Raw genomic sequence first — 11,830 nt, forward strand, 5'->3', positions numbered from 1 at the left:
CCAGGATGAAAAAATTGCTCTGAATTATTCTTTATCTCCTTGTAGTCTACAAAAGATTTCTTGCACAGTTTAAAACAGATCCACTTCCTGACTGACCTTTACAAGGCACCAAACTGGGAAACCCATAAAATATTTACATCTCTTCTGCTTCACAAGCTTATTATGTATCATAAACACTGTTCATATTTAACTTTCCTTTTGGCTAGCTCTATAAAATATAATTCTTCTGTAAACTAAATGGCCTGCTTAAAAAAAAACCCAACAAAAATGGAATAGATTCAAATGTGCACAGCTAAGGATATTTTACCTTAAGACTGTTAAATTTAGCCATATCAATTTGGCTGTAGGTTTTTCACTTCCTTACTTAATCTTCATTAATGTTTCACATTTGTGATCATATATACAACTAGAAATAAATCTAATAATGGTGAAGCAGTTAGGACTGGAAAGGAATGGAACCAGAATTAACTGTAACTATTTGTAAAGTATTTATGCCCCAGCTGATGTATAAGACTCAGGGATGAATACAGAATTACCTGAAAGAAAATTTACAAAAGCACAAAAGCACTCCATTATCTGTCTATCTATATATATTTCCACAATGAAATTCTCAGGGAAGTTCCAAGTTTTTCCTGATTATTCATCTGTCCAATCTTCTTATTGGCTCTGCTGCAATCTTAAAATCTCAGTTCAAATTCAAGTTCCAAGCTTTTAAACTGTTCCTTCCTGCTAGCAGAACATCACCCTACAGTAAATGGGCTGTTTTCCTTTTAATAAATATATCAGTTATCGTTGAGAAAAAGTAAAGTTATGAACTTCAAGTAAAAGAAATTAGGCAAGCTTACCGTTACACCAAAGAAGCTGGTTTGATTCATTGCATCCAAGAAAATCTTTCCAAGTTCTTTGTTGGTGTAGTTAAAGTCTTCAATTTTTTGGTTTCTGTTTGTGGCATTAAGAATCTTCATTGCCTGCTGCAGTGTTTTGGCAATTACCCATATTCCATCATAAGCAAAGCCATGGAACTTACTTGGCTCAACATTTCCACGCCTTTGATCATATTCCTCTTCATATTGCTGTGGCGTCTGTAGAAAGAATGTGAAAAGGGATTCACTTTTAGTATGCTAAAAGTCCATACATTGTATTGAGTCTAAAAGTGAAACTCCAATTAAAATTTTTGCAAGTTCTTTGAAGTTATATGAATCTCAAGAAAGATAATTAAGAGGGGAAATGCAAGGCAGGGGAAAATGCACTAATTAATTATTTATATAAATGCACTATTTTATTATTTATATAGTACCATCAAATGCATACACATTATAAATAGTTACACTGCAAGCTTAATGGAGGGGCTAAAATATACAAGAGAAAGGGATGGAACTGGGGAAGTACATGTGTGCATTTCAGTTAAATTTAGTAAATATTATTATATTGGAATTAAAAGGGTGAGTTTTGCATAAGATACTTTTAAGTATTTTTCACTAGTGCCAGAAAACAGGGTACTGCTCTCTTTGCCCAGGATTCAGTTCATAACTAAGCATTTCTATTATGCATGAGTACATTTTCCCATAGTAATATTCAACAATTATATTTTTAAGATTTTTTTTTGTTTTTTTAGCTGGTAAAGCATACCTGTCTGAATTAGGGCAAATTTACACAATCAAATATTCCATATATATCTAAAATAGTCAGCTACTCATGCAATTCAAGTGTCTAATTTTCTCCTTATCACTTGTATAAAATGAAAATGTTTTCAGAGTTGGTTTAGACATTATATCTCATGGAACAGTTGTACAGTAATCCATGAGATCAAACTGCAGTAAACAATGTGCTGCAAATAATGTAATAAAATGTAGTAGTATATATGAGCCAAGATTTATATTTTGGCTTTCTTCCTTTTCAGCGTTATCACAGAATTTTCTGTGATTGCTTTTAACCTTAAATGTATCCCAAATTACACAGAGAAGGAATTATACATTCCAGAAATTAAAAGAAGCTTGAGAAAGAAATTCAAAATAGCCACAGCTTGATTTTCCTTAATATTAAGTTGGGACGGGGAGAAATTTAGAAAGATTTTTAAGAGAATGTTATTACACTCTACAACAGTGGTTCCCAACCTTTTCTATACCCCGCACCCCTAGAACAGTTCTGATATATTCTCGCACCCCTTACAAAAGTTCGAAATAACGGCAACAAATTATGCATATACACTATAATTTTGAAAACCCAAGTTTTTGCACCCTTGGAATATTGTCTCGCACCCTCAGGGGGTGCGAGTACCCCTGGTTGGGAACCCCTGCTCTACAACAATAGAGTAATAGTTCTGGAATCTCTGTGGTGTACACGTATGGACCTGGGATACTTCAAAGAGAGGAGACTACGTTACACTGGATTCTATAACTGTTAGCAAGCAGCAATCTTCTCAGATAAGTTGGCAAACACCATATCTAAATTCTTTGTTATAGACAGGAGCTGTTGACAGGGGGACCAGCTTCTCCTTGAAAGAATGATAACCCTAAGGATCCTATTACAGTGACTACAGTAAAAACTAAATTGCATTGTTCATAATCCAAATTAAAAATTTTCTCCAACTATAGGTCTGCACAATTGTAAGCTATTCTGTCTGCTGTGGGGTGATTTTACACAATTTATTGAGTCCTTACTTTCCTGGGCTTTATATTTTTACTTATGTTTTCTAGAGCTTAGTTGAAGGAGGAGATTTCTGGCAATAAGACTTGAAATTTTTTCAGAACTTGGCAGACCAAGATGTTAAGTCTGCTTGTGGTAGCAGCCCAGCAATTATTCATTCTCTGAGTAAATCATTCCTACTACAAATCTACAACAATGGTCTTCCTGCACATTGACACTTTCATGTCAATTCAGTAAATGGACACTACTGGAAATTCTAAATAGTATTTGTTATATTTAATATGAAATGAGTAGGATCTTCACCATGTTGTTTTGGACATTACTGCCCTGATGACATTCATTGGCAAAACTGAGTTTAAAATAATTGTTTGTGTTCATTAATGATCTAATAGAAACTCCAGTTCTTCATGTGCACACAAATGTACAAATGTAAGTCTGCTATTCATCTTTTTTCCCCTTATAAATGTCATAGTTCATCATATTTCCCTTCTTTCCATTGCTGAGAAAATTGTCCTATCACTTTCCCCATTCTAACTCTTCAAGCACACGAGATTCCTTTATTTTTTTAGCACATTTTAATAACTTAAAATCTCTTAACAGAAGCAGACAATGTTCTTTCATTGTTCTATTTATGTGGAAAATTCCACTTTAGAAAAGTCTTTCATAGTGGATACAGTAATATTATTGATAATCAGTATTATTAGTACTAATAATAATCATTATTATAAATAGTTAACTGCTCGCTTTTGTGCAGGGAATTGCTCTCTACAAAATCAAAGTATCTTATAAGAATACAGTGAGTGCACTTCCAGAGTTGACAGGCTTCTCCCTTTACACTTGAACAAAGCAGTCCATCTCAGACTAGTGTACTTAAGCATGCCAACCCAGATAATAGACAGCTAATTATCAGAAAATTGTATAATCTTTTGTATCTTATTTTATATATTTTATTTCTCCCACACGCCCTTCAATATTATCTTTCTAATTTATTGAAATATAAAGCCAGCCCAGATATTCCTACTTGAAGAGTCATGCCCAGTTCTCATTTTTATATTTACATAGGTACAGTATATCAATTTCAGGACTGGGTTGCAATGCATTATTGCAAGGAATCAATGCGGTAGAAACACAGTATTTTTGAAATGGCCCAAATAGACAATAAACTAACTTACTCTTCCAGATATGGTTTTTATCTGTTTGGAACTGAGAGGTTCAAAATCCACTCCAATGTAACCTTCCATTGCACCCAGAAGGTTTATACCAAGACAGGGTGATGAATTCAGCTTTGAAATCGCTTTTTCCCACCAAAAGCTCTGATACCATCCAGGAATTATCCATTGATACTTAGGGCCGAACATTTTTTCATGAAATGCCTGCAGTAGAAATGTGAATGAAAAGAAGCAATTTCATTGGTGGAATGTAGAAGACATACGACAAAAGTATTCTACTGAAGTTTTGTGTATTTTAGCTTCAAAAGCTACTAACAGTTACCTTAATATTATAAACCATAGCCTAGAAAAATAATTCTGTCTCTTTTCATATATCTATATACAATTCAAACTTTTTGGTAGAAAAGTAAAGGTCCAATTAACCAAATCCTGCTACAATACAAACACCTTTGCATTTAACGGGCTTACAGGAGAAGCAAAGCTTTGACTGAAGATTGCTTTTATAAATAAAATGTCCCAAAAAGTTCAGAAACTTTATTTATTTGTTACTTAGGTTAATGTGCCATTTCAATTGTCAATTGTCTTGTCTAAGCCACTTTAAATGAGGGCTTAAAGTTAGAAAAGTGCAACATTTGTATCTATGATAAATAATAACTACCGTGGGACTCCAGTAGTTGAACCTCACCTACTCACCAAGTATGTTTTAATTGTATCTGCCATTCTGGCCATTTATTTCTAGCTAAAGCTCTCCTGAAGCTAGGAGAGTTCAAAAGTGCTTTTGGCTGAATTGTAATGTACTGGGTGAGGTGGGTTGTTTAAGAACAAGACGATATAGGACAGTGATGGTGAACCTTTTAGAGACCGAGTGCCCCAAACCCGCCCCCTGCCCGTGCTCTGCCTTCCATCCTGCCTACTCTGCCCCCACCCACCCCCTGCCCCACCCACCCGCAGGACCATGCACCGCCTCCATGGCCCACTGCAGATCGCCCAGGCAGCCCTGTAGCGCCATGGCAGCCACACCCTCTGCCCACACCCCGCAGCATCATCTGCACACTATAGGGCACAAGGGCAGAGTCTTGTCCCTGTTGCCTAGCTATGTCCTTGACTGTGCTGCTCTGTGTGGGCCACGCCCGGGGGCGACTATTCTCCAGGGGGACTGCTGGTGAGGAGGGGTCTGCAGGGGGAGGCGGGGCTGGAGCGATGATGTGTGTGCCCACAGAGAGGGCTCCAAGTGCCATCTCTGGCACACGTGCCATAGGTTCACCACCACTGATATAGGAGAACCTTGCAGATGTATTAGCATATACAGATAGACTGTTGCAGCATCTCCCCACGGTCACGTAATCAAAATTCGGATGCTTGGCAACTGGTTCATATTTATGACGGTTGCAGTGCCTTGGGGTCACGTGATCCCCTTTTGCAACCTTCTGACAAGCAAAGTCAATGGGGAAGCCAGATTCACTTAACTCAACTGTGTTACTAAATTAACAACTGCAGTGATTCATTTAACACAAGGGTAGGCAACCTTGGCTCTTTTATGGCTGGCTCAGGAATTCTGGAAGTTGAAGTCCACAAGTCATAAAAGAGCCAAGGTTGCCTACCCCTGATTTAACCCCTGATCTGTGGCAAGAAAGGTAGTAAAATGGGGCAAGCTTCACTTAAAAACCATCTCACTTAGCAATGAAATTTTGGGCTCAACTATGATCATAAGTTGAGGACTACCTCTACTGAGGTAGGAAAAATAGAACTTTGGTCTAGATCTGGAATATTTAAACATTCATTTCATTATTTATTTACATTATTTTAAACTAACCTTCATCAGAAATTCTTAAGAGAAGTTACCCCATTTTAAAAATCAAGCCCAGAAGTGCTTATAAATATTAAGCATTTAAATAAGCCAAGAAATGATTAATTTAATCATTGGGGTATGTGACAACACTTTTCTTTATCTCTTTCCTTTTTTCACTTACACAACAGAATACTTTTGCTGCCATTTCCTCATTAAACTGGCCAAGGATAATTCTAACATCATTTCCCTGCAAGGGAAAAAAGAAGAGATTTTAATTATTGACATTTTCATTCATATTACTCAAATGCTGTTGTACATAGCAAAAAAAAAACCTCCACACATTTTTAATCGACAAATTTCTGTGCTACATGTATCCTAGAGGATGAAAATATAGCAGTGAACTATTGCTAAGAAATAATAAAATTCATATATAATTTTTTCCTTATTATCTGTGAAATGCAGTGATTATAAATATAGACTGGTCTTCTTGCATGATTATTACATATGAGGCACAAAAATCATTACTATAATAACTGTTTTAAAAAATGCTTCAAAGAAGGCTATACAGTAGGACTACATCATTCATAGATGCTCTGAACCAGCGCAGTTTCATACTACTAATTAACCACTAACTAACTAATAATAATGTGGGCAATAAAGGTAACAGAGATGTGCAAAAGGATTGTGTATTCATATTTTATTTGTTAGTAATAAAATGCCAATTACATAAACTTCTTATGAAATTGAGGCTAAGCACAGAATTAAGACGGAAATTGTTGCTAATTTGAAACATATTGAAAGATAATATTAATTGCAAAAGATAGCTTTACTTGGAATAGCTTATATTCTGCAACAATATCTTTAATATTATTAAATAATAATAATAATATTATTGTTAAATAATAATATCTGCCTATCCCAGGTCCTTGATAAAAATACCAAAAATCCAGTCAAAACTTCTGGCTGTGTGACGAACTATAATAAATAACACTGACTCCTTAGATAATTCCGTCTACCCTTGAGCGATGATACTGACCATTTTGGGGGAATCCTGTTCTAGACAGTCTTTAGAAACAATTAAGAGTTGCTTCTAAGTAATATGCTTAGGATCACAGTACTATCCTCAGAATTATTCTGATTCCTTTCCTTTTCTATTAAAAATAAAAGTTTAGGTATTTCAGTTATCCTCTCTAAATAATCAGTTTGCACTTCTTTATGTGGACCAATAGGTTTCCTATTCATTGTTACTCTAATTTATTTTTAGTACTAATCCAAGTTCAGCAATATTAGCTTGATTAGATAGTTTGATTACTCTATAAAGTTCCTGAAAACGGAGTGGGAGTTCATTATAGGAAGAAAAACCTATTCAATCTGTTTTCTTAATTTCTAATTGCAGCTGTTTCCTGTTCTTAGAAATATACTGAAATTGGTAAGGCTAGATCAGGGGTAGGCAACCTTGGCTCTTTTATGACTCGTGGCTCAGGAATTCTGGGAGTTGAAGTCCACGAGTCATAAAAGAGCCAAAGTTGCCTACCCCTGGGCTAGATTCTGGACATCTTCTAATGCTGTCAATTTTATCCCTAAAATTTAGAAAGAAAGAGAAAACATGGGGAAATGTTCCAAAATGTTAAAGAAATATCAAATGGGAATGCTATTTTATTTATTGGTATGAATAGCCATCATTTCTTTTATGTATTAAAAGGTAGCAATGTTAGTGTTCATGTTTATACAGAGACTGTATTTGACAGTCAAGCCTGAATAATAAACAAGATGTTAGGCTTTGTGAGGAGCAGGGGACAGAGGGCAGAGGTAGTAGCAATTGTTACATTCTCTGGTGACAGCCTGAAAAAAATCCACAGATAATAACACAGAGAAAGATGCAAACAAAAACACAGCAGCTTAATATTTATGGCTCCATATTCTGAAAAGCTTCAAATTAAAAAATGAGATGAGATACACTCCCATCTAAGGTTAATTTACAATTTCAAAACCAATATCAAAAGCTATCACATTTATCTGAGCAAATTAAAATGACAGAAAAATATACATCAAAATGCCTTAAACAGAAAATGTACATTTGGTCACTGAGATTCATACATCTCGGGTTTTTCCAATAATATACAACATATAAAACAGACTGATATCTATGCTTTGCAGAGAAGCCCCCCTCCCAATAAAAAAAGTTATAAATAGCATTAAGAATTTTTATTTGTATGCCCTATTTCTTTCTTTAGGAAAGTGTATATTGGGAAATAAAGTGTCAGTCAACTGGAATAATTTCTGTTTCCTACTAGGGAGCCTTTATCTCTTACTTCTGGTCAATCCTGAAGGGCGAATATGTTAAAAATGAATATTACAAACTACCCATTCAACTTCTAGAGAGCATATAACATTTGTTATCATAAAGATAATAACAACAGAGACATGGATAGTGCAAACAGATTGAAAAATATGAAAGCCAATATATAATAAATGGGCAGCTTAAACTTATTTAATATTTATGGTTGGTTATGTTGTTAACTGATGATGCTGAAGGTGTTCAAATGGTTTTCCAGATATTTTGGGATTGCACCTAGGATGCCTACTACTATTTGTACTATTTTTGCTTTCTTTTGCCACGATCATTCTAATTCCATTTGTAGTTCTTTTGTCAGACGTGAACAACCAGACCAACCAGTGTAGAGTACAAATTAGCTACCGTATTGCTCTATGCCTATTTCATAGGAATCTTCACAGACTGGCAGCTTGCCCTGAGAAAGATTCAAGGTGAGTCAGATTTGCCCGCTTGTGTTTACATAATGACTCCAGATTAATTCCCCATTTGAGTCCCCTTCCTGACTGGAACGGTTGCTCTCCAACTTATATTTTGTGATTTTCTTCAGTTCCTTCCCTTCTTTTGTTTCAATATTGAGAAAAATTCAATTATATGGATGTTAACCTCTTTAATATGAATTGTATGTTGTTTCAAAATAACAGTGTCAATGCATGGAATGAAGTTTAGAAAGAGACACTGAGATGCAAAAAACTGCATTTCACATTGCTGAGAAGAATCTCTGTGATTAAGATGAATGTTTTACCTAGAACCTTATTTCTATTTCAGATAGTATCTATATTGATGAACAATGTATCATTTAACAATAGCAAAAATATATTTCCAAATTAATTTGGCAAGGCTAGAAACCGAGTATTAAATATTTATTTATTATTTATTAAATTTATTTGTCACCCATTTCCCTGCAAGGCAAAATATATAACTTGCTGTACGGTGTTAAAGAAAGAGGAGCACTGAGTTTACCAGATCTGAAATTGTATTTTGCAGCATGCTGTTTAGTATCAATGAAAAAGTGGGTGATCTTGAGAAATAGGAGGTTATTGGATCTTAAAGGATCTGGTTTAAGATTTGGTTGGTCTGGTTATTTGTGGTATGACAAAGTTAAGGTTATTGTAGATTTTTGGAACCACTTTATTAAACGTGCTGTATTGAGAATTTAAAGTAGGTATAAAGTAAGATACTATCCTCAGATATCTTTATGGTTGTCAACTCAAGAAGCTTTTTTTAGAAGTTAAATGACAATTAAATCAAAATGGTTAACTTGTGCTAATGTACTGTCTTGCTCCCAAAGAGAACTTGTTAAAAACAAGAAAAGATCTGGAATTAGGTTATATACTGTATGTTATTGGTTTTCATATGGTCAGCTAATAAAAAGATTTAAATTGTATAACAATTACGATTTTGAAAATGGGTAAAACTGAATTTGATGTAGGATTCTATCACCACTTTTGCTATGTATAAACTCTTGCTGAAGATGAAAACTGAAGATGAACAATTTAAGGACTGTATTTGTCACCAGATGTCCAGGAAGTCTAATACCTGGCTGACGACCAATCCAGTATGGGCTTCTGTAAGGTACCATATTATTTAATGGAGATATACTCTTTGTCTGTCTTCTCTGATGAGACCTGTCCAGTAGTATGATTGAAACACTGACACCATTCTCATCTTCCTTGAAGCCCACAAGCCAGTCCCACAACCACATCAAGATAATGCCTCAATAGGGGAAATCATCATCATCATCATCATGTCTGTTCTTGTACTTCAACAAAATTTGGCACCTGATATTATTTTGCATTTTTGAAGAAAAAGAAATTAAACTTGTAAAATGTGTAGCACACAAAGCATTCTTGATCCCATTACATATACTGTAATTCTGTTGGCAACCTGATTATAACTTTACTAATTACATTTCTATGTTATTACAGAATTTAATATCAAATATAATTATTTTATATCATGGCTATAATAGCAACCACCATAAATATCAAAACCTAAAAGGAAGTTTTCAAACTAAGACCTATTAAAATTGCTTATTTTAAAGTGTTGGGGGTTTTTTGCCACACAATTAGTTTTTTATCTTAGCAAAATAATTGTACCTACCTTAAGCTTTTTGACACTTGTACAAGGATCATTAGAAAAACTCTCTGTATCTGATATTTCAATATCTTCACCATACAGAACCCCAGTTAGATCATTCCGTACCTATTAAAGAATGAAAAAATGACAAAATAAATGTATAGGTTTTTTTATACTGAACATTTTACTGTCTTGTATGTTAATACTTTACAAACGCACCCTAAGTTAACATTTAATATAGGCATTTTATATGAAATAAAAAGAAGAATGAGAGGTGGATTTTTCACATAAGTACAGATAGTCCTCCTTAAGTTAACAACCATTCATTCAGCGACTGTTCTAAGTCGCAGTAGTGCTGAGTAGTACTTACACCTGGTTCCCAAAATTACAGTTGTTGCAGTGCCCCGGTGGCCATGTGATCAACATTTGGGCATTTCATAGCAAGCCCACATAACAGCTGAAGGACCCCTTGAATTCACCCCACCTGCCTACCTCCTCTCCCCATTTCAGCCCTTTTGACAGCCCTGTACAGCTGCACTCTTCGGCAGCAGCACTGAGGCTGGAGTAGAGACCCGGGGGTCTTCAACAGTAACAGCTGCCTGCCATTGACACCAGGGAGACAGTTTGGGGGGGGGAGTTGAAGAAGAGGCAGTCCTTTGCTTTACAGAGGCTCAGGCTTGGGAGGGATCAAATTGGGAATGACTTGGATCCGGGTGGGTCCTCACCTAATGACCAATGGTATTTGTTAACAATAGCAACAGGGAGTGCAGGATTGACGTTGCTAAGTGATGCAACTGCATGACATTGTGCATTGTTTCCAAATCATTTAGCAACAGACATTCCACTCCCAATTATCCTTATAACTCAAGGACTACCTGTAGAAGTAAGATCCATAATTTAGCTACTATTGCACAAAGAAATAATTGTAACCTGTGGAAAGTCATTCCATACAACTGTAGTGCATCGCTTCAATCTGTAAATCCCAGATAAATTCTACATTAACCTTAAAACACAAACTATTCACTGGAAGCAACTAAATGCAATGCTGAATATTATCACTGAATATACGATGTATACTTTTCACACATTTTTCTTCATTAATTCATTCAAAGTCACATCAATACTTTATTTTTATTGCATGTAATTTTCAACAGAAACCTGTTAATTAACTATCATATATTTTAGAAACAAAGTATATTAGATTCAGCTTCATAATGAAATGATTCATGTATGTCTGCTTGACATGTAAAAGCAATTTGTAAAAGTGTTTTGTGAAAGTTCAGAAAAAAGAAATTATAATGAAGAAAGCTAAAACCAAGCCTGTACTCTAATTAATGAGGTTTAAGTTATATGCTATCCATATAAGTCACCAGTGATTCTGGATGGCTATCATTGTAATAAAATAATATAATCAATAATAATGCAGATAAGGCAAATATGCAGATACGTTCATAAAATCCAATAGGCACCACTGAAGGCAAGAACATATAACCAGCAAGACCAAATTCACAGGGAGAAAACTAAGCTTTTGATGCCTTCCAAAAGGCTATCAAGATTGGGTCCCATCAAATGTGAGGGCAGAGATCATTCCAAAGAAGACACACTTCCTAAATCTCACTATACAGGTGAAACTCGAAAAATTAGAATATCGTGCAAAAGTTCATTTATTTCAGTAATGCAACTTAAAAGGTGAACCTAATATATGAGATAGACTCATTACATGCAAAGCAAGATAGTTCAAGCCGTGATGTGTCATAACTGTGATGATTATGGCTTACAGCTCATGAAAACCCCAAATCCACAATCTCAGAAAAT

At 35.1% G+C, this 11,830-nt stretch overlaps 1 protein-coding gene across 1 annotated transcript in view; it reads right to left on the bottom strand.

Moving 5' to 3' along the window:
- Positions 1–845: 845 nt before the first annotated feature.
- LOC107291829 (gamma-aminobutyric acid type B receptor subunit 2) overlaps positions 846–11,830 on the bottom strand; it is a gene marked incomplete at its 3' end in the record, with an annotated part of 105,308 nt that continues 94,323 nt past the window's right edge. Inside the window, exons 4-7 of the mRNA XM_015820862.2 lie at positions 10,040–10,141; positions 5,786–5,851; positions 3,819–4,019; positions 846–1,082 (exon numbers count right to left, since the gene is read on the bottom strand). Coding sequence (XP_015676348.2) covers positions 846–1,082; positions 3,819–4,019; positions 5,786–5,851; positions 10,040–10,141 — 606 coding nt within the window. The remainder of the gene's footprint in view (positions 1,083–3,818; positions 4,020–5,785; positions 5,852–10,039; positions 10,142–11,830) is intronic.

This window comes from Protobothrops mucrosquamatus, unplaced genomic scaffold, assembly GCF_001527695.2.
Source record: "Protobothrops mucrosquamatus isolate PMUCROS unplaced genomic scaffold, P.Mucros_1.0 scaffold1195, whole genome shotgun sequence".
Lineage (NCBI taxonomy): Eukaryota > Metazoa > Chordata > Lepidosauria > Squamata > Viperidae > Protobothrops > Protobothrops mucrosquamatus.